The sequence below is a fragment of the Phragmites australis genome, chromosome 1 (genome assembly GCF_958298935.1).
Source record: "Phragmites australis chromosome 1, lpPhrAust1.1, whole genome shotgun sequence".
Taxonomy (NCBI): domain Eukaryota; kingdom Viridiplantae; phylum Streptophyta; class Magnoliopsida; order Poales; family Poaceae; genus Phragmites; species Phragmites australis.
Genome location: NC_084921.1, coordinates 42,734,956 through 42,756,133, shown reverse-complemented (window position 1 = coordinate 42,756,133; position 21,178 = coordinate 42,734,956). Strand labels below are relative to the sequence as shown.

General features: G+C 43.9%; 3 protein-coding genes and 1 non-coding gene across 7 annotated transcripts; 2 read left to right on the top strand and 2 right to left on the bottom strand.

Moving 5' to 3' along the window:
* Positions 1-1,507: 1,507 nt before the first annotated feature.
* LOC133920427 (casein kinase 1-like protein HD16) lies at positions 1,508-6,231 on the top strand. 3 transcript variants are annotated; one of them, XM_062365063.1, is made up of 16 exons: positions 1,508-2,162; positions 2,469-2,582; positions 2,680-2,753; positions 2,862-2,931; positions 3,022-3,077; positions 3,154-3,225; positions 3,329-3,423; positions 3,547-3,613; positions 4,005-4,134; positions 4,216-4,434; positions 4,532-4,650; positions 4,753-4,927; positions 5,064-5,154; positions 5,242-5,399; positions 5,516-5,704; positions 5,793-6,231. In XM_062365063.1, the coding sequence occupies exons 1-16, from the start codon at positions 1,866-1,868 to the stop codon at positions 5,850-5,852; spliced, it is 1,986 nt and encodes a 661-aa protein (XP_062221047.1). In that variant the 5' UTR covers positions 1,508-1,865; the 3' UTR covers positions 5,853-6,231. The 3 variants fall into 3 exon arrangements, with proteins under 3 accessions (XP_062221047.1, XP_062221040.1, XP_062221033.1); XM_062365056.1 differs by having other exon boundaries at positions 4,529-4,650; XM_062365049.1 differs by having other exon boundaries at positions 1,511-2,162; positions 4,508-4,650.
* A 578-nt stretch (positions 6,232-6,809) lies between these two features.
* On the bottom strand, positions 6,810-8,967 carry LOC133920452 (uncharacterized). The gene is made up of 3 exons (XM_062365074.1): positions 7,913-8,967; positions 7,385-7,736; positions 6,810-7,122 (listed from the first exon to the last, which is right to left on the bottom strand). Exons 1-3 carry the CDS (start codon positions 8,470-8,472, stop codon positions 6,871-6,873), a joined length of 1,164 nt encoding a protein of 387 aa, XP_062221058.1. The 5' UTR covers positions 8,473-8,967; the 3' UTR covers positions 6,810-6,870.
* Positions 8,968-9,197: 230 nt separating this feature from the next.
* TRNAF-GAA (transfer RNA phenylalanine (anticodon GAA)) lies at positions 9,198-9,270 on the top strand. The gene has a single exon. It is a non-coding gene; the product is annotated as a tRNA-Phe (tRNA).
* Positions 9,271-9,394: 124 nt separating this feature from the next.
* On the bottom strand, positions 9,395-18,401 carry LOC133920409 (kinesin-like protein KIN-14C). 2 transcript variants are annotated; one of them, XM_062365032.1, is made up of 22 exons: positions 18,037-18,401; positions 17,380-17,534; positions 17,191-17,298; positions 16,045-16,282; positions 15,572-15,669; positions 15,393-15,476; positions 15,219-15,296; positions 15,050-15,142; positions 14,931-14,960; positions 14,372-14,713; positions 14,208-14,289; positions 14,007-14,102; positions 13,743-13,922; positions 13,547-13,653; positions 13,264-13,439; positions 12,980-13,144; positions 12,644-12,897; positions 10,985-11,148; positions 10,386-10,521; positions 10,169-10,283; positions 9,890-9,996; positions 9,395-9,772 (listed from the first exon to the last, which is right to left on the bottom strand). In XM_062365032.1, exons 1-22 carry the CDS (start codon positions 18,074-18,076, stop codon positions 9,705-9,707), a joined length of 2,916 nt encoding a protein of 971 aa, XP_062221016.1. In that variant the 5' UTR covers positions 18,077-18,401; the 3' UTR covers positions 9,395-9,704. The 2 variants fall into 2 exon arrangements, with proteins under 2 accessions (XP_062221016.1, XP_062221024.1); XM_062365040.1 differs by having other exon boundaries at positions 9,890-9,993.
* Between the last annotated feature and the right edge of the window lie 2,777 nt (positions 18,402-21,178).

Genomic DNA, 21,178 nt, shown 5'->3' with positions numbered 1-21,178 from the left:
TGTTAATTTTGCAAGTGCGCCATGGAAGACTTGCTGTTCTGTTCTTGAACTGTAATAACATTAACTCATTTACAAATCTGCAGCGTGTGTTCACACCAATTTATTTGCAGCATCTGTTAACTAGAAGAGACTTTCAACAAGTTGCTCCTGTTCACCACCCACGGGTGGCCCTAGGATTTCGGTACCCAACGAGCACGGTCATGGGTATGAAATTTCGCCCATCAGCCTTCACAGTGCGGATCGAGTAAGACCATTCGGGTAGCGGGTTTGGTGCAGATCTGCTTCATCTGCATGTGACCTAACTCACTGTCATGACTAGTTGTAGTCCTGGATGACCTCCGCGACGTTGTGGCCATGTGCGCACAGAAGGGTGTGCGGCGCTGATGGAGGTGACAAGGACGTTAGCGTAGTGCAACAACCTATCAAAGTGGAAGGTGATAAGAGTGTAGCAAGGTCACATAGATGCACCTAGAACTTGGGTGCTGCTAGCCCAACAAGGAGCGGTGTGGTGGTTGCCAGCAGGGTGCAGCTTGGCAACCCTGTGAGCGAAGCTCAGCCCATAGACCACCTGGCCCCGCGCATGTTGAAAGTGACGATGGTGTAGCCCCAACGAGCGATGCCCTACGCTATGCCGTGCAGTAGGCCCAACACGCTACCGATGATAGGTGATATCCGAGCCTAGCACATCTAGATCTGGCCGGTGGGAGCATAGCGAGGAGCGTCATCCACGAGATCCAAATATACATAGTCTTTTTTCGTGAAGTTACAATATTCCATCACTATTATATCCCACTTATTTTTTAGAATGAGTTTGCCTCTAGAGAAAGCGAAGCAAGATACACCGCTTAGGCCATCTCCAGCAGATACTCTAAAAATACATCATCTATAACATTATTACAGCATCCTCTTACACTGTTACAATACTCTTTATTTTTTCTATCTCTAGCCGCTACCCTATTTCCTACCTTCTATTACTCTTCTCCTCCTTCCGGAACTACAGTCAACCTCTATGAACAGTATTGCGGCTGCTACAATGTTTTAGTAAATTTGGAGTACCGATTCTCTCTCCTCAATACTGTAGCACTAGATACCGTATCTGCTGGAGAGTAAATTCGAACGCTACAATATTTTACAGGATGCTGTAACAATAAAAACCGAACCCGCTGAAAATGGCCTTAATATGGCCGCTGCCTGCCGTCAACGGCGGCTGACAAAGGGCGAGTGAGGCAGTGGTTTGGGCGCTAAGTTTTTGTTGCCACCCGAGTCGCCCGACACGCGACGCGAGGAGGGCCTCCTGAGATTTTGTACGAAGACGTTGCTATTCCTCTTCATAAATCATACTTTGATGCTCGACTGCAATACCAACGTAGCAGGGTTTATGTGGCATATTTGATCAGTATCGCGCCATTGTCGCCGAGCCGCCATCAGTCCCATTTGATAGTCGAAACACAAGGTTGTATAGCTCGCAGACCTTCGGTGTAGCCTCTTGCGTGTCGTTGGAGCAAATGGCAGCCGCGGACTGATGCCCAGACGAAGCGCGCGCGCACGCACGCACAACGGTGGCAATCATTTCCTTTCTCGTAACTAACAACCGAAGAGAGGATGCCTGCGTCCAGCCGGTGTTACATCAGCACCACCGCCTGCCTGCCTTCCTTCCCCATTCCCCATCCCCATCACATCACATCTGCCCCCACACCAACCCGAACCCTAGCGTCCCGGTCGCGGTGCTAGCCACCGCGCGCAGCCGCGTCGGTCGTTCCCTCCTCCCCCGAGATCGGCGGCTCTGTTGGCGGCGGCCGCGGTGGAAGCTCGGCTGGAGGAGGCGAGGGCTGCGGGGACGGGGGCATGGGGCTCCATGGCTGAGGATGCCTGTGCTGCGTAGCGCGGCGCGGAGGGCCCGAGAGGCGCAGGGGAGTCCGGCTGCGGCGGCGGCGGAGGCTGTTGAGGCGGCAGCACCAGCGCCACCGCCGGCGGAGACGAGGCCGAGGGCGGCCGCGAGAGCGGAGCAGAGGGGGTGGGAGGAGATCAGGCCCGCGGAGGTCGCGGAGGAAGTCGGAGGCGGCGAGGGCGAGCGTGGGATGGACGACCCGGACAGCGCGGCGCGCAGCGCCGACAAGGTGGCCGTCGATGACGAAGGCAACACCACCCCGGTCCCTGGCACGGTGAGCTGTTCTACTGTGTTTCGCTGTGCCTGCGCGCGTGGATTGGGCGCCAACGTTTGGCTCTGTGATGGTTCTCCCTAGATGCATCCGTGAAGCGAAATTTGGGTTCAACTGGTAAAATGAGGTCCTTTAGGCCGAGGGGTTCTGGTTGGGGGTGTTAAAACTCTTCTGAGGCCATTAGATAGATTTCAGTTGTGCACGGTCTATTTTATGCTTTTGCTTCCCAAAAGCGTTAGCTTGCAGTCTGCTTCCAATTGTTCCAAATGATTCTGGTTTAATCCTTGCCTGTTTATTCTATAAATGCAGGTCCAGGTGGGCAATTCACCAAAGTATAGAGTTGACAGAAAGCTTGGGAAAGGAGGATTTGGCCAAGTATATGTTGGCCACCGCATTTCAGTTAACGGTCCAGGTGCTGTTGAGGTAATAGAGGATTTTTTGCTACCAATCAAGAGTTAGAAAGCTGGCCTTGTGGGGTTGTATTGGCACTGAAGAGTAAGTCGTTTCTTTTGTATGTCAGATGGCATTGAAGTTTGAGCATAGGACCAGTAAAGGGTGCAACAATGGCCCTCCTTATGAGTGGCAGGTTTACAAGTAAGTGGATTCATGATCTTGTGATTTGGTATGAGAAGATGTAGGTTTTTCTGAGATCCCCTCAAGGTGTAGGTAGCTGATTGATTTTCATGGTTATTTCATGTTTAGCATTGTCGGTGGCATTCATGGAGTTCCTCGAGTCCACTATAAAGGGCGCCAAGGGGAGTATTATGTTATGGTATGGCTCTTTGTTTGGATTGCCAGAACATCAACTTCTTTCTTTCTGATCATTTGTAGATGCTAGTTAACTTGGTTTTTAAAACTGCAGGTTATGGATATGCTCGGACCCAGTCTGTGGGATGTCTGGAATAATAATTCCCACACGTGAGTCATCAGATTCAGTCAACAATTTTCCATTAGCTTTTAGTTGACCATTAACATCATTCCTTCTGCTACGCAGAATGTCAGTTGAGATGGTTGCTTGTATTGCTATTGAAGCTATCTCCATACTTGAGAAAATGCATTCAAAAGGGTCAGTTGACACCACTAAATTTTATTTCCTCATAGCACCTTTCTTCAATATGTTTGTTTCCCACACTGACAAATTTCCAAAATAAAAACGTTTGCAATCTCAGATATGTTCACGGGGATGTCAAACCAGAGAATTTCTTGCTAGGGACTCCTGGAACGCCTGAAGAAAAGAAACTCTTTCTTGTCGATCTTGGCTTAGGTAATTTAACTTACTTGGCTATCAAGCCGACAACTTTAGTATGATGCAAATTCAGCTGTTCTATAGGTAGATGATGGATTAAGGAGTGAATTGATTTAGTATTCTTTGATCTTTTAATGGCAGCTACGAAGTGGAAGGATAGTTCAACAGGCCTTCATGTTGATTATGATCAGCGACCTGATGTTTTCAGGTGACCAGATGAAGCTTTTATGATAGGCATCACTTGCATTGTCCCTAGCACTTTATGGATGATCTCGATTATTCTGTAGCATTTTTTTTCCTGTCCCGATTGATGTTTTTTTCCCAAGAATCCTGGATCTAGTCACTACACCAGAAAACTGCCCCCCCCCCCACCTACACATCACCACCACCAAAATAAATAAATAAAATAAGAAAAACTGCATTTTGTTGCTAGAAACGGAATCATTGTTTTAGTCGTCATTGAGATGCCAAATTAAACATCCTGTTACAGCAACTAGTAAACCTGTGGTGGTTGTGCATCTCATGGTTTAGTTTCACATATAGCTGGATCAATTCATTTGTATACTGGTCTTATTGTTATGTTACTGCTGCTATTTCAGGGGAACAGTTCGGTATGCTAGTGTTCATGCACATCTTGGGAGAATAGGTAGCAGGAGGGATGATTTAGAATCTCTAGCATATACATTAGTCTTTCTTCTACGGGGACGTCTACCTTGGCAAGGTTATCAGGTAAATTGTAGGACTCTCGGTTCCATTTGTATTGATTTGAGTGATGTATTTGTGTAACTGCTTATTATTCTGCTTTTGCAGGGTGAAAACAAAGGCTTCCTTGTCTGCAAGAAGAAAATGGCAACCTCTCCAGAATCTCTCTGTTGCTTTTGCCCACAACCCTTCAGGGAGTTTGTAGAGTACGTGGTCAACTTGAAGTTTGATGAAGAACCCAACTATGCAAAGTGTATATCACTTTTTGACAGTGTAGTGGGCCCAAATCCAGATATCAGGCCAATTAACACTGATGGCGCTCAGAAGGTAAATTCAAACTTTGCAATCTGCCAAAACATTAGTTTGAGCACATCTAATCTTCCTTTCAACTTGTCTAAAGCTTATACATCACGTTGGCCAGAAGAGAGGCCGCTTATTGATGGAGGAAGAGGCAGATGAACAACCGAAGAAGAAGATGAGGATGGGAATGCCTGCAACACAGTGGATAAGTGTTTACAATGCCAGGCGGGCAATGAAACAAAGGTACTCTCTTATAAGGCTCAAAATTTAGGAAATGGTTATCATTGTGATGCACCTTTGTGGTTGAGGCAAAGTAGCACGGCATATTTACTCTGCGTATTGCAGGTATCATTACAATGTTGCAGATTCAAGACTTGTACAGCACATTGAAAAAGGGAATGAAGATGGCCTGTTTATCAGCTGCATAACATCTTGTTCAAATCTCTGGGCACTAATCATGGATGCTGGCACTGGGTTTACTTCTCAAGTTTATGAGCTTACACCGCATTTTCTTCACAAAGTGAGTGACTTGCACCTTGTTTCATTCTAGTTCGAAATGTTTACAAAATAATCACTTTGTTCTTCAAGGTAAAGTTACTAGATAAGCTTTTGTCGACATTGTCAAATCTAACATTATGATTTATGTACATATGAAGGAATGGATAATGGACCAATGGGAGAGGAACCACTATATAACTGCACTTGCTGGAGCAAACAATGGGAGCTCCGTGGTAGTGATGTCTAAAGGTAAAGCAGTCAAATCTTGCAGTTTTAGATCCCTCTCTTTGTTACTGTTGGAATATTCTTTTGACTACTAGGTATGTCTATATCCAGGTACAGCGTATACACAACAATCCTACAAAGTTAGCGATACTTTCCCCTACAAATGGATAAACAAGAAATGGCGAGATGGTTTCTATGTAACTTCCATGGCGACTGCTGGAAGTAGATGGGCAGTTGTCATGTCTCGTAATGCAGGGTTTTCTGATCAGGTAGTATTCTTTCCACTTCACTGGTGTCCCTTTTTTGCATTTATCTTTACACTTTAGGGCTAAATGTAATATACTTCTTTTTTTGTGCTTTTGGCATGTATGCATCTATTTTCCAGGTTGTTGAACTGGACTTCTTGTATCCCAGCGAGGGAATTCATAAGCGGTGGGATAATGGTTTCCGGATTACCGCAACTGCTGCAACTTGGGATCAGGCTGCATTCATTTTAAGTGTACCAAGGAGGAAACCTACAGATGAAACCCAAGAGACACTTAGGACATCTGCTTTCCCTAGTCAACATGTGAAGGTCCATTTGCCCCGTGTACCTCATTCAATAGCTTATTACAATCCCCCATTAGTACTTGTTCTGACAAATTGATCTTGTTTCGTTGCAGGAGAAATGGTCCAAGAATCTCTACCTAGCATCAATATGCTATGGGCGTACTGTATCCTAGGAATCTTGTCATGTAGTTCAACGCCATTTTGCGAGTAGTTCTGTCAACATCATCTTTTGGTCTACCTAGCTCACAGAGTAGCAGTTCTGATGTGCAGGCGAGTTCTGAATGCGACCCAACGTAACCCTGACTGTTGTGTTGTTGTGAGGACGCTTCTGCTTGTTGTTCTTAATTATATAGACTAGCGCGTACAGTGGTAAATGTTTTGTAGTTCGTGTTAATCATTTATGTAGTTGACTATTAATTGTAGTGTAAGGCGTTGTCAGATGTCAGATGTGTACACCTGATTGGTGTGATTGAACTCCTGTCTAATTGTGTCAGGGCCTCAAGAGGTCCCTACCCAACTCTTTATCATGAGGTATAGTTACATGTTCTAGCTCTTGCTGTGCTGCACGGTAATTGCCTGATGAACCGGGAATTCTGGTGGGTGCCCGGGAGAAAGGATCGTGGTAAGTGTACGCTATTTTGAGTTCTGTTTTTACTGTGTGGGACCTGTTTTCTTGGATTAAATGTTTGAAGTTGAGAATCGTTGAAATTTAAAATTTTGTAAGAAAAATGGGAGAAGAATGAATGAGATGTGACAGAGTGGGTCTCATCTGATGTCATCAGCTGGCTGCAAAATTTTGAGCTGTATTGCTCTCCTTTCCCTACTGTACTCCGAGAGCGTGTGTTATCTGCCTATATAAGGGGCTGGATCCAAGTACAATTTGGGACCTGGATTATTGATATTTTTTGGGTCCAATGGCTGCATGGGAACTGCATATGATTTTAGCCATTTAGGAGTATAGCAGTGTGCTGCTTTGCAAAGCTTTTGGTGATTTAGAGAAGATTTGTGATATTGGACTCTTACTCGGTTCAGAGTGTCTATGATCAATATAGTGTGCTAGTTTTTCTTTTGGATGATAGATGCTGAATTCGCTTAGCCTTTCTGATATTTCGACCGACTAACAGAGGCAAACAAGCTGTGTTGCATACTCGCATATTCTGGAGAGAGGACCAAGCCTGCTGTTGCTGAGGATCACCAGATCGCATACAAGCATGACAGGAAGAAATGGTAAACAAGCACAAGGCAAGCTGCTACTATGATCTGCAGATTCAATGGGATGATATTTCCGACGTCCGCGTTCAGGGCCTCCTTTGCCGCGCCGGTCGAAGAGCAGGAAAGGAAGAACTCCGCCGAGACGGCATCTCCGCCACCGTCTCGTCGGAGATCATCGTTGCTGTAAGCCGGTTTCCCGGACACGCTCTTGTAGAGCCCACCGCTCCCTGCCTGCATACATCGAAACGAAACAGGTAAATAAGGCGATGGTAAACGATGGCGATGTGCCCATGACTTTTCAAGTTTAGTTAGTTTCTTGTATGCAGACAGGCATCATTCGTGCATAGTCGAATTCTCTGCAACTGGCTCAGGCTGGACTCTGGAGAGTTTGCCGGCCTTCTTTTCGAGCCGGGCGAGATCTTTGTTTTAGCGGCTTAGCGCTTTCGAGTTTTCAGCCAAGGTTTGGATCGGTTGAAAAAGATGCACCCGTCACCTGGAGTTGGTCCCCGACGGTGACCACGACGGCGCCGTCGAGGGGGTGGAACCTCGACCAGCCTCGCCGCGAGAAGATGTGGAACCCCGACGCGCCGGGGCAGAGGTGGAGGGCGAGAGCGCGCGAGCACCGCGAGCTCCGTAGCAGCATCCGAAGGACGTCGTCTTGGCTGATCGGGCCGCAGGCGCTGACTTGCTCGCGAAGGTGCTTGCTGATGCAGAGAAGCGAGCCGGTTCGGTCAGCTTTCGGCACGGCTTCAGTTGCACCAGCAGTTGCACTGCCTTGCTGCAAGGCGTGCATGATCTTGGTTGAGGCTTGCTCCAGCTGACTGAATAAATCATCTGCTCTGTTCCTGCACACAGCAAAATCAAGCACGGGATACATGTTATCCAAAAAAAACACAGATCGACTGTGAATTCGCACAACAAATTGTTCAAATCATCTGAGTGTTTTTGGTCCTTCTACACTTGCACGGTGCAGTCAATCTCACATTTCATTTTGAGTTCATTCACATGGGAAAGATCATACCTTAATTGGCTGCCGCCATTTTGCAACGGCCAATTTCCCGCCATCTCGTGGTCTCCTTCGCCCGGTAGCCACCACAGCTCCTCACCATCCTCGTCTCCTCGTCCACTGCTTTCCATCTCCCCCCATGCCGGCGGTCCCCCCCTTGCCGTCGCAGCACGCAGCGCTGCCGAGAGCAAGCCCCCGTCGACACCGTGGCCGACCACCTGGAAGCAGCCAAACGCGACGGCCGCCGACTTCAGCGCCTCCACCGTCGGCCCACCTCCGCCCACCGGTGACGGTAAGTTCAGCAGGCGCATGTCGATGACAGGCGGGGCCCACGGTGCCTTCTTCTTATTCTTCCGTGGGACGGGCCTCTCCGGCAGCAGCAGCACCGGGACCCTGGCGGCGCAGCGCAAGAATCTGCCGATCTCGTCATCGTCCTGGCACTCGCCGTACCCGGACGACCCTGAGCTGCTGCCTGTAAGAACGCCGGTGACCGGGGACGGCGGCGGTGCCCGGAACTCCGGCACCGGTAGCTCCCTGGGATTCTGAAGGTAGGTGACGAAGGATGCAGTAGCCATCGGTGGCCGTATGCTTTGCTTGGATTACTTCTCGGTGCCCCAGTAGCTTATATACATGGTTGAATAGAAAAGGAGACAAATTTGTACCAGCTCCTAATGACTTCGAGTTCTTCAGTGCTGTTGTAGGGACATGAGCCTGTGCTAGCTAAGGATTAAAATGGGCAGAGAAAAGTGGGGTTCTACGCTTCCTTTTTCTTTGTGGTAAAGAGGAACAAGAGGAGGCAGATGCCAGCCGGAAAGAGGAGAGGGTGGCATGATGCCGCATCATTGTGCCAGGGGTCGATCGAACTGTATGGTTATGAATGAACCATCGGAGTCGGATTATTGTTCTGTTAAAGATGTTCTGGAACACCAAAGTGCTTTATTTGCTTTGAGCTGTTTTAGCCGGTTTGATTTAGCGCCCCTTTGCACGTACATTGCATCTCAATTCTCCCTGGAGCAGCGGTTTTGCTTTGACAACGAGAGAGAGAGAGTATATTATGAGCGGCTTTAGTGCTTGTTTCCCTCGAACTGAATCAGGCGTTTCCAGCAAACCCTTTGCACTGCCAAGATATTGAAAGCGTGCGCGGAAGTTTCGTTGCACGAGGCTTCAGTAACGGCATCACGTAGTGGTATTGTATGCTTCATAAATTCGGGCTACAGCGTAGAGAAACCTAGCTATTACCAGAAATATGCTCGTACCTGATAAAATAGTGATTCAAAACAAGTATGCGTTACGTACAGTAGCGGGGATAGCTCAGTTGGGAGAGCGTCAGACTGAAGATCTGAAGGTCGCGTGTTCGATCCACGCTCACCGCAAGCAAATTTTTTTAATTCTTTTGGATGGCTTGGACCGGAGTACCGGACTTCCTACGTGTGCTAGATACGATTCATCCTTCCTTTGACCTATCGCTTTTCCTTTCTTGTTTTTATCTTTGCGCTAACTCGAGTGTTTTCTTTTTGTCTTTGTCGCCTGAAACAGTATTAGAGGCCAAATACAGCCAAAGGAAAAACTCGGCAAGCTTGAGACTGACGAAGCAGCCGCCCGGCGTCGGCTGGGCGTGTGCGCCTGAACCACAGCAATGCCCGTGCACCGCGCGCGCAGGAACGACACCACTTCCCATCACAACGGCCAGCCCAAGAAAACCGGTACAGTCACGTATACTCCTAGGCTACCCGTTGTGTTCCAGCACAAACTGTTTGGGTCAGATTACAGATGCATGGCATGGCGACCCATGCGCTGGAAGCTCTCTCTACCTCCTCCTGGGGGGTTTCACTGAAGGCCCTCCTGTCACCTGGCTTGGTGCAGATGTCGTGCGACCTGGTTAATAAACACGGGTTTTCATCAGTATCCTGATATCGTATCATGCGTAGACATCGCAGATCGTCAGAGCATCAATAAAGTAACGGAAAATTTGATTAGATACCAGGTAAGTACCTGGAGGTTTCAGAGCAGATTCCCTTGGTTTCGGTTTGGAGGTTGCTGGCTGCCCATTCTTTGTGAGGAACCTGGCTATCTTGGATGGGGCTTTCTGCCTGTAACTGCTGAGCATAGCAGGATTCATTACCAAGAGGAAACGATCTTGTTTGTTAGTGATGCAAATGTAGCAAAAGAATGATGGCGAGCCGTGCAAATTATGTTTGCAGTGTGCGATGTTTAAGTTAAAAAAAATGGTGGTACGGAAAAGGAGATGTGGAGAGTAGAAGGATAATATACATCCGTTCCGTTGCTGCCTCGGAAGCACCGCCAACAGAATACTCAGTTCCTGCTACGGAGCAACCATCGTCAGACACATTATCTTCGCATTCGGCTTCACCCGACCCCGCAGCCCCTGTATCAGTGGGTTAAGTGTGAACATTACTGATTCCATTGACCACTGTATAATTTTGAGGATCTGATGAAGTTTTGTCACTAGACTTCAACAATCTTTTACCTGATAATCGACGGATCTGTTGGCTACTGTCATTTCTATCAGTTAATGAACTTGGAGATTTGGATTTTTCCTTAAGGAGTTGAAGATGGTCGATTTCCATATCTTTCCGTGATATTGCGTCTTTCAAATATGAAACCTGGACACAAAACGGTAAAACTTCTGAAATCGAGATAGAGAGAATATTTATGACCAAGTGTGGATGCAGAAACAGTCTGATCTAATTATAGTAACAAGTATTAGCAAGCCCTATTAACAGCAATATACTTTTTGAGAAATTTAAAACATCAATATACTGAAGCATACATTTACTCCTATAAGACTCAAGAAATAGATTCTTTCTTCTCCAGTTCAGCAATTAATTTGAGGTGACACCAGAAGAAAACTTACCCTTGAAACCGATCACGATAAGTTTATATAAAGCTTGCTAGTGCAGAAAGCTCAATTAATGTATGTATAACACTAGCAAGCTCAATTAATGTATGTATAAAGCTTGCTTACTAGTGCAGAAAGCTCAATTAATGTATGTATAAAGCTTGCTTACTAGTGTTAAATGAGTGAAACACAAGTTATTTGGATCTATGAGAGACAGTTGCAAAAACCTGTTCTAGCAGGTCTTTTATATCTTTGCCCTCTTTGTTGCTTCTTGCGGCACCTAATTCAACTCCAGAAACCCTTTCAGCAAATTTTAAAGTGCTTATTGTTTCTAAATATGATTCATTATCGGGATTTATTTGAACAAACATCAGTGTCTTTGCTTGTCCACCTGCAAGAAAAAAGAAAAGATTTATGATAAGTGTAGCAAAAATAGCCCTATTAGATTATGATTGTGATTTTAATGATTAATGATAACATAGACAATGAGACTAACATGTTTGTCAAGTATATGTTTTAATAGGTCTCATGAACATAATACATAAAGAAGACACCGTAGGCGGGACAAAAATTGGTTGAATTGGAGAAGTCTTAGGAAAAATATACTCATCAGATAGTCTGGTACTGGAAGAATTATACGCACAAGAGCTTAGTGTCCAGAAGCAGTTATACTTCACAAGATGGTTCGGTGTCAAATGGGCAGAAGCAGCGGAGCATTGCTGACAAAGGGGAGAATACAGATGACTTCACCGGATGGTCCAGTGATCACCGGAGGATCATGGCGGATTAATTCTTGCAGAGAAGAATCCAAACACAGAAGAACGAAGATCAACTCACCGAAAGGTCCGGTGCCTATGTTGTACGCATCGGATGCTTCACACCGAAGTATTTTCTGCAGAAACGTTTCCAAAAGTTGAAGATCGAAGAATACTTCATCGGATGGTCCGGTGATAGATGTTATGTACACCGAGGGCTTACACCAGTGCGTAAGTTTGAGAATATAAATACCTCTACACTCAGTCTTTTAAATGTGTGGCATGTTGCTGGAGTCCAAAGAAACACAGACACTTGAGAAGACATCCAAATTACCAAAGTGTTTAAAGTGATCATCCAAGGCGATTAAGTATAAGATTAGAAAGTGTTTAGTGTTTATCGGCCTAGAGTGAGTTGTTAGGTACTACAGCTTGAAGAAAGGATCAAGAAGTGATCCTAGCTTGTACTAAGTTGTACGTCGGCACCGTAGAGTCTTGGTGACTCGCCGGCAACTTAAGCCAGAGTTGCTCAAGCTTGTTAACCCTCCGACTTGGTGTGCAATAGCAGCAGGGCAATTGTGCGGGGACGGAAAACCCTTGCCTTTGTGGCTCAAGTTCTGAAGTGATCATGGCGGCAAATGACTGAAAGAAAGACTAGTGGTGAGACCTTGCCTTGGTGGCTCATCCGACCTGAGGTCTTGTCTTGGTGACTTGGTAGCTCAAGAGCCGTGATCGGATGCTGACCGAGTGTATATCCTTTGTGGAGCTCCAGCGTAGACTAGGGGTGGCATTCGTGCCATCGATACTATGAGATAAAAATCTTTTATGCCGAGTTTACTCTCTCTAACTTATTTACCTTTCCGCATTTACATACTTACAATCTACCTTTGCGCATTTATCTTCCTAAGTAATTTGTTAGGATTGACTATAGGTTGCAAAAATTCTTTTGAGCGGTAGAGTAGACACACTAGATAAAAGCACATTTAGATAGAAATTAAGATAGATTTATCTTGTAAAGTTTTTGAAGCCGGTTAGGTTTATAACTGTCCTAATTCACCCCTCCCCTAGGACGTCACCGATTCCTACAATAAATAATCTGCCCACGCACATAAACTAGCAACAACTATGTGTTACCTAAAGAGCTCTGAAGAACTTGAGTCAGCTTGCTGTTTCTGTATGGAACATGTGCATTTTTCTGTGCCAAAGCAAAAACCACATCACCGAGAGCAGAAAGGGATTTGTTAATATGCTGTGCTTCTTTTAATCTATCTCCAGTTGCTTCAGATCTTTCAACTCTCTCACTGCCAGCAAGATCAATCAGATGTAGACATCCTCGAGAAGTAGATCCATTCTTCAAATCCAGCCCTCTAACATGCACAGTTAGAATGCTGCATGCAACAAAAGCTTTCAGAATATTATGTTGCGAGCCTTTTACAGGTTTAACTTTGGCTAGCAGTCTATGGTATATACCTGTGAGATCGACTACTCCTTTCATTTAGAGCTGTTGATCCAACTGCTCTATTTGTTTGTCCAATTTCCATCAACTCTAGCACATCTAATGTTGAGTTCACTGTATGTAAGCTTGCATCAGGGACGACAAGTCCATTAGGCTGCGAAGTACTCCAAATTCCGAGTGTTTCTTTATGTCAAGAATAACATGTTTTTCCATGCATGTCTGACAGTATGAATACTAAAACGCAGCCAGGAGAGACATGCTTATAGAAAGTAAACATATTTTTTAGGGAAAAGGATATCTTTTTTGTGCAATATCATTTGATAGAAGATCCCGCACTTGTTCGTTGTAAATCTCAACCATCTGCATTTCCACCTCGTATGAGAAGGCATTCCTTCTACTTAGAGAGATGTTGAACAAGTCATTTAATGCTCGATAGTTAACACCCCAATCTTCTTTCGATGTGCCTGGTCCACTCTAAAAGAAAAATGATGGCAAGCGCCAGTTAGTAATATCCCCAAGAATAGTATCAATTCAACTTTTTTATCTTGACTTAAGTCAGGAAGTGGTTAATAACTTAATACCATTGTGTAAGTCTTTCCTGAACCAGTTTGACCGTACGCAAAAATGCACACATTAAACCCATCAAGAACTGATCTGATCAAAGGCTGGATATCGGAGAAAACTTCAGCTGTAAGTTAGGTAAGACAAGTTGGTGAGCAATATTCAATTATACACTTTTTAACTTTAGATTGAATCCTTAAGATACTTAAGATATACCTTGAGAAGCATGTGTACTAAACACCTTGTTAAACTTGAACATTCGATACCCATCCTTTCCTTGCTTGGAGGGGTTTGAAATGAAAATCTCACCGTTTTCACCAATATAATCAACCGTAGTTGATTTCCCATCTTGACCAGGAAGAAATGGTCTGACACGACAATACACTCTGATATTACCTGATAACAAACATTAGAGTAGAACGGAAAAACGTTAAACAGCCATAACATGTGCTCCAAGATTATAATTGTGCAGGACAATACCTTTTAGTTCCTGTACTTCATTAAATAGCTTCTGATTTTCAGCAAGAACCCTATGGTAATTGTCAGCAGCATCTACTAAACCTTTTAAGTCATGTCCTAAACAAAATTGACAAATTAAGGGCAGGCAAAATAAAGTATCAGCCGAATAGCACACATATGTATAGAACAAAGCCGCTACACAAATCACGAGTACCCACATACCAATGTTAGATATTTCATCCCTCCATTTCATTTGAAGGGCAAACATTTCCTGCTTAATGGACTGAGATGATAACCTTATGTCCTAACATAGTTGAATAATAAAAATTAAGGAACATAAATAACCTAGAAGACAAGGAAAATCAATAATACAAAGATAAATGAACCTTGATGGACATTTTTTTATTATCCATAAAACTCTGGAAAATGTTTGCCTTCCTGCTCCAAAGTTGAGATTTTAGTTGGGAAGCAGACTCGATCTCTTCAACTTTCTTTTTTGATTGCATTAGAAGAAACTCAGCCTCCTTAACTCTCATAGCCAAGTGTTCCTTCATCTGCCTTGCTTCTGTTTCCATTTGCTCACGGTATTGTTCATGTATCCTACTCATGATCTGTATTTCTTGCTGAAGGGAAGCGATTGTATTCTCTGCATTCTCATTTTCTCGCATCAGCCGAACCATGTCTTGCTCGCCTAGTTTTCTTTTCTCATCAATTTTTGATTTTTCTACCTATAAGAACAAAAACAAACAAGTTTATGATCTGTTCATCCTAACTAGGAACACTAAATGTAGTACAGAACTCACAAGTGATCCTGGTTTTATACGGTCCAAAGTCCAAACATCATACAGCCAATAATCATTTCAAATATATTTTTTTTCAAAATACTGATTGAAGCAAGTAACATGATTAGAAACATAAAAAAGCAGATGAGGATATTTTGAATACCTCAACTAGCTCAAGCCGATTTATCGTCATCTGAAGAAGGAACCACACATGTCAATATCACAAAAGGTATAAGTGATTCCTGTGAGAATTTTCAGACCATCAACAAATTGGATAGATACCTCATTTTCTTCATTTGTTCCATTTACTAATGTCTCGAGTGCTTTAATTTTTGAATTGTACTTGTCTTCCCGGGTCTTGATGATGCTATTTTGCTGTAAAATTAAGTGATCTGTTTCAGGAGTTGAATTTATATGACAAGGGTGAATTCAAAACAAATATCACGCTTACATTTCTGATGTGATCTGCTTGAATAGAAATGCGATGCTCAATCTCTTGAACAACGTTCCTCAGCAAGTAAACAACACGCTGAGACGAGAAGAATAGGCTGAAGTTAACTGAGGATAAATAAACAGTAACATTCAAAGCAATCTGTTTTTTGAAAGTCCCTGAAAATAGACTTACATGTGGTATTTCTCCTCTTTTCCTCTCAATGCTCTCATCTAGAATGCCATTAACAACTCTAAGAAGTGATTGAGTAGGGGCATTCTGTGACAAGATGGTTATAATTAATGAAGGGGTAGACCAGTAGAGAGAAGAACAAAAAAAAAAGTAGTGATATGATTTGATGCTAAAGATTTTACATCTAGACTACTTGAATGCATCATCTCTGAAATTTTGGCAGCAAGAAGATCGGTGTAGGAGCCCCGCTGAAGTTGGAAAGCATCGTGGACCTTTTGTCCTGCAAAGTAAGGTGAGCATGACCATAGATTAACATAGCAAGGCACCTGAGTCAAATCCAAGGGAAGAAACTGGACCTGAATGTGTAAATGTTATTTGCATATTAAAGATACACAAGTTAAAGAGATTATGAATATGAAACCTTACCAGCATATAAAAGTCATGCATGCTGAAGTACAAAATACATGACTGTATAAATTTGGGAAAATATTTTTTATCACTGTATATATGTAAAGTTTAAGGATAAATGGGATATGCCACCGGCGACCAGTTATATATGGCAACCTATTTGTTTAAACTCTAAAGTTAGAACCCAATACACATACACTGTTTCTTGTTTTATATGATGATACCTAAAGAAATAACATGACCATACCTGAATGAAGAGTACTTCTTTGCTGAGACTTGGGATCCCAGTGGCCTTTCCATCTTTCCTCCCCAGGAGATCTTTTCCCTGGTGTCGCAACCGAAATTATAGGCCCATTGGATTCTCGAAGTTCCAGTTTCCTTCTAAGTGGAAGCTTAACAGCATTGTTTAAAATGCTTTGACCTAAGCCTGAAGTCACATTATACTTTAGAGCCAACAGACACTCCACTACAGAAGACACTGATCCCTGTAATTATCAAATGGACCAAAGTTAACAAAAAGTGGCATAAACAGAACCACAAATTCAATTGACAACTGTGAAGAGAGTCTGAATCAAAAGGTAGGAGGTATAGGTACCTCCTTAGAAGGTAGAAATACGGTATCTCCCTAGGAACATTAAAAAAAAACTCAAACCATGAACTCTAGTAAGCATCTGAGAAATGAGGCAAATTTTGGTACAGTGTATTTTGGGTCTAGGCATAGATTGTGAAACTCTTATGGATTCGGAGTAAAAAAAATTCTGTGAACTTGATTCCTACGTTTGATAGAATTCTACAGCACAGTTGTAAGATCTAAGCGATCTGAGCTACTGCTCAGTTGGTTAGTGCCTCCAGTAGAGAGGACGGCCACCCGGGCACAAACCCGGGGCGCACCGGTTTGTGGGTACCTCCCTGAGAAATTGGTTTCAACAAATTTCCTAGCCAGCCAGGATTCGGTACTCCCCTGCCTTAAATTTAAAAAATGCCTAGGCGAAGTCTCTCCTCGTGGTCAAGAAAAAAAAAGTTGTAAGATCTAAGACCACTCTGTGTTCACATATTCCTTACAGTGCAACACTTTTCAGTCTTTCCAACTGCAACTCAGGTTATTGCTGCTTTCCAATCAATCATAATCGAGCTTAGTGGGACGACTCATATATAGGCACGATTGTTAATAGATCATCTTCATACTGACAGACGCGTCAATGCTATGCAAGTGTCTGCAACATTAGGTCATTATTGCCAACATGGTATTAAGGACTAACACCAACTATGCTAAACATTATTAACGTACAACTTGAAAAGGAGATGGGAGCACCATTTAGTTGGAATGGAACACATACTAGCAGTCACTACATTAAGTACGGGCAACGACTTTGCATGACAGGAGTAACCACACCTCCTCCAGATCCTTCACACTGAAGCCTGGCAGTCCCATCTCCGCGACAACAGAGAGGAACTTCTTCACATTCGACCGCTGATCCAATGCATAACCACCCCACATTCCCTACAAACAAAGCCCACACGTTTAGACCAGAAAGAGCAACATGCACCAAAGAGTCCAACATCTCCCAGATGAGAGGCGCACCTCCTGAACGCCGGGCATTAGCTTGTCCGCAATGTAGCATAGTGCCGTCCCGTCGATGAGGTACTCCCGCAGCTCCTCGTCTGAAGAATCCAACGGCAAGCCGAACTCCGGCAGCAACCCGCCGAGCCAATCTATCACCTCGGCACGCCGATTGGCTAGAAATGTTTAATCACCAAAAGAAACTGGCGTGAGAAATGTTTGCAAAATCGTAACTTCGATCTCCGACATTCAAATATAAAGCCTCAAAAAACGTCGTTACCATAAAGATCGCATTTTGACCCCCAGACAAAAATCTGGCAAGACAGTGCTAAAGAAAAACAGTTGCATCGCACTGCACTGCCAAACTAGGCATCAAGAACACCTAACTGTCCAAACAATGGGCAAATTCAAGTCCAGCAGCTCCAAACCTGGTACTTAACAAGGGCTAAATTTCCCCCCAGCTCACCATTTCGCTAGATATTCACGGAATAGTTTCACTGTAAGAACTGAATTCCGTTATGATATAATGGAAATGGGGTTTCCCGTGTCAAAAAAAAGAAGATATGCACAGAATAAACGCATGAAACTTTCAAAGATCCAAACTTTGAGCTCCGGAACTTGAATTGAAGCCATCCTCCACAGTACAAGAAAAAAATTAGCTCAGACCGACCGCCTCACCTGCATGGAACTCGTCATACTCGCCGTCCACGTTCCCCATCCCTCACCCCTGGCACTGGAGCATGCACAGGGACGAAATGCAGGCCTATCCGGGCCCAGATCGAGCCGTCCGGTGTCGCAGCTCGAACGCGAGCTCGGATTCGGCCAGATCGAGCAGCCTCGATGCGACGCGGGAGGCGGGGAGAGCTGCGGAGGCGGATCGGCGTGAGCTCTGGGGCTTCGTCCTGGGTTTTCTTGGCCTCTCCACTCCCCTTCCTCCTCGTACCAGGCTACTGCGCCCTGGCTCAGAAGCTTCCCTGTCGTCTTGTTCCTCTTCCTCTGATCTCGTTAGTTGGGTTTTGATTTTGTTTTCGCTTGTTCGTTAAGGCCGGTGGTCAGTGTAATAGTGCCAGTACTATGCTGTCTCCCATCCCGCCTTAACTCACGTGAAACGTTTAGTGCCGGTCAGGTGTTAAAAAATCGACGGTAACAAGTAAAAATCGTGATAATCGAGCTTCTCGGTTCGGTTCGGTTCGGTTTCAGAAATCGAACGATAACTGAATTTGAATTAAAAAATTCAAAAAATTCAAAAAAATCTTTAAAAACTAGACACAATTCTAAGACCTTTTGTGAAAAAAAATCAAAAATAATGTCTTTTGCATCATATTCTACAGAGAGGAAGTTTAAAAAAAATAAAAAAAATTGAAGCGTGCGGCTCAGTTATTAACTCATATTAAGTAAAAGGTTAACATTCAAACACATATTTTACTTGTGTAAAACGTATCTTAAGAGGATCTTTAAAATTGATTTCACTTTATTTAGAGTTTTATTAATTTCTCTATAATTTTTATAAAGTTCACAAGCATAAAATAAATATGTTAAAAAACAGCACTGTAATTAACTTTTTCATGTCTAATATTATTTTTTCTACGTAAATTATAGTATAAATAAACTAATAAAAGTGATTTCACTAATTTTTGAGGTGTGATGGGTTAGTTATGAATTAATCTAGTCGCAACACATTTACACAATCCTGCTTGTTACAATAACTAATTCATGAGTTCATGTATTTTTAAAATACATAGGATCATATAAGAAGACTAACAAAATTAATTTCATGATTTTTGGATTAGCAAGAGTAAACTATGCATTTAACTTGGTTTAACAAATACAATTTCTCACAGAAAATTTTGAACTTTTTTATGAGAATAAATAATTTTATCATGTAGATCATGTCACAAAGAAACCAACAAAATTTGTTTCACTTGATTTGAAGCTCAGATGAATTAGTTATTAAATTTACAAGATTGAGATAATTTTTGTATTTTTTGTTGAACTTCACTGAAAATCGAGAAAACCGTTCGATAAATCGAGAAAACCGAGCGGTTACCGAGAAAACCAACCGGTTACCGACAATGCGAAAAATTCGAGAAACGCGCTCTATAAATTGCAAAAACCGCTCGATAACCGGTCCAAACCGACCGATTACCGAACGTTTAAAATCGCGATTTTTCCCCTAAATTTCAAATTTTGCCAAATGAATTTTTTTGAATTTTCGACGGTTACCGCGGTAACCGCGAATTTTCGGTTACCAACCGAGCTCCGGTCGGTAAGCCAAACCATGGTACTGGTACAGTGAAATGATTAATTTACATCTTCGCTGATTTTTGTAACACTTATGATGATGTAGATCAATTTGGTATATATAGGTAATATAACTATTACAATTGTATATGATATTATTTCCTCTTAAGTAAAAAGGCTGTTTTTGACAGTTTCTGTGTTTTACATGTGTACTGTGGTGTATAGCCACACCTGTGCATATGCAATTTGCCAATTTTACTAGCATGTTCTACCATAAAACGAATGAGTAGCTAGCCAAATGTGTGGTTTATACATGTACTAAAAGAAAACTTTATACGTGGTTTATTGTCAACGCCAGCAATGATACAGTTCTTCTTAAGCATCAAATATCAACATGCTAACTAGCCGCTAGGGATGGCAATCCTACCCACGGATTTAGATATCCGTGAGTACCACGCCCCACGGGCATGGGTGTGGATTTGATTTTTTACTCACGGACATCATAGGTAGGGTACCAATGAAGCATCAGATCAGGTACGGGTTTTAAAGCTTGCCTACAAGTATTTATGGATATATCCAATACGAATTTTCCTAGCCAATTCACTATCCATTGCTGACCTAGCCAAACCCAATAGCCCCCGCCCACCCGCCCAAGCACCCAACCCTCACCCCCATCCCCACCCCCACCCCCGTCCTTAACTGCCCGCCACCCACCCGCAACCCTCTCATAGTCGCCCACCTGCTCCGGCCATCGTCGCCCACCCACGCCCCTTCCCCAGCCAGTCGCCATCGCCAGCTCGCGTCCCGCCCCCACCTGGCCGCCCACCGCTTGCCCACCGCCACCGCCCACCCGCGCCCCTTCCCCAGCCGACCATCATTGCCAATTCGTGTCCCTCTTGTGTCTCACTGTCGTCGCACACCCGTGCCTCGCCACCGCACGCCCGCGTCCCGCCCCAGCCAGTTGTCATAGAGCGCAGATCCATCACAGAGCACGATCAAATTGGTACCCGCAGGCAACCCAACGAGCACGGTCACGGGTATGGAAATTTGCCCATCACCCTTCATAGGCGCCGGTCAGGTCAGATGATTCGAGTGGTGGGTCAAGTACATATTTGCTTCGCTCGTACCCGACCCGACCCGTTGCTATCCCTACTAGCAGCTGGTGGATGTTATGCATAGGTGGCATACACCATGAGGATTACAAGATCCAAGATCCAACATTGCAATGTGTACGAAAGAGAAAAGAGCAAAAGAAAGTGAGAGAAATGTTAGACTAGATAGTCCATGTACCGCTACTAGCGTATGCATATGCAACGCGTTCTCTTGCCAGCCTTGTCTGGCATAGCATTGTTGTTTACGTGGCAACCGGCCAATAACTTGTCTCTTAGTTTGTTGTACAATATTAGATAGAGTAGCTAACCCCTAGCTAAGTTAGTTTAACTAGCATGTTTATCTCTCGTAATATGTATGACTCGTGTGTGTATTTAACCACACCATATGAATGAAATCAATTCAGCACATCAAATTATCATCACTTTCATGGTATCAGAGCCTGCTGTATTCTGTTCGGCTGTCACCT

Coding starts and splice junctions, on each gene's coding strand:
- LOC133920427 (XM_062365049.1), top strand. CDS start 1,866: ATGCCTGTGCTGCGTAGCGCGGCGCGGAGGGCCCGAGAGGCGCAGGGG. Junction 3,614..4,004: donor CAGCGACCTGATGTTTTCAG/GTGACCAGATGA, acceptor CTGCTATTTCAG/GGGAACAGTTCGGTATGCTA. Junction 5,155..5,241: donor CGTGGTAGTGATGTCTAAAG/GTAAAGCAGTCA, acceptor GTCTATATCCAG/GTACAGCGTATACACAACAA.
- LOC133920452 (XM_062365074.1), bottom strand. CDS start 8,472: ATGGCTACTGCATCCTTCGTCACCTACCTTCAGAATCCCAGGGAGCTA. Junction 7,737..7,912: donor AATGGCGGCAGCCAATTAAG/GTATGATCTTTC, acceptor TGCTGTGTGCAG/GAACAGAGCAGATGATTTAT. Junction 7,123..7,384: donor CCGTCGGGGACCAACTCCAG/GTGACGGGTGCA, acceptor CGATGTATGCAG/GCAGGGAGCGGTGGGCTCTA.
- LOC133920409 (XM_062365032.1), bottom strand. CDS start 18,076: ATGGGGAACGTGGACGGCGAGTATGACGAGTTCCATGCAG. Junction 10,522..10,984: donor TAAAAGACCTGCTAGAACAG/GTTTTTGCAACT, acceptor TTTTGTGTCCAG/GTTTCATATTTGAAAGACGC. Junction 9,773..9,889: donor ATCTGCTCTGAAACCTCCAG/GTACTTACCTGG, acceptor TTTATTAACCAG/GTCGCACGACATCTGCACCA.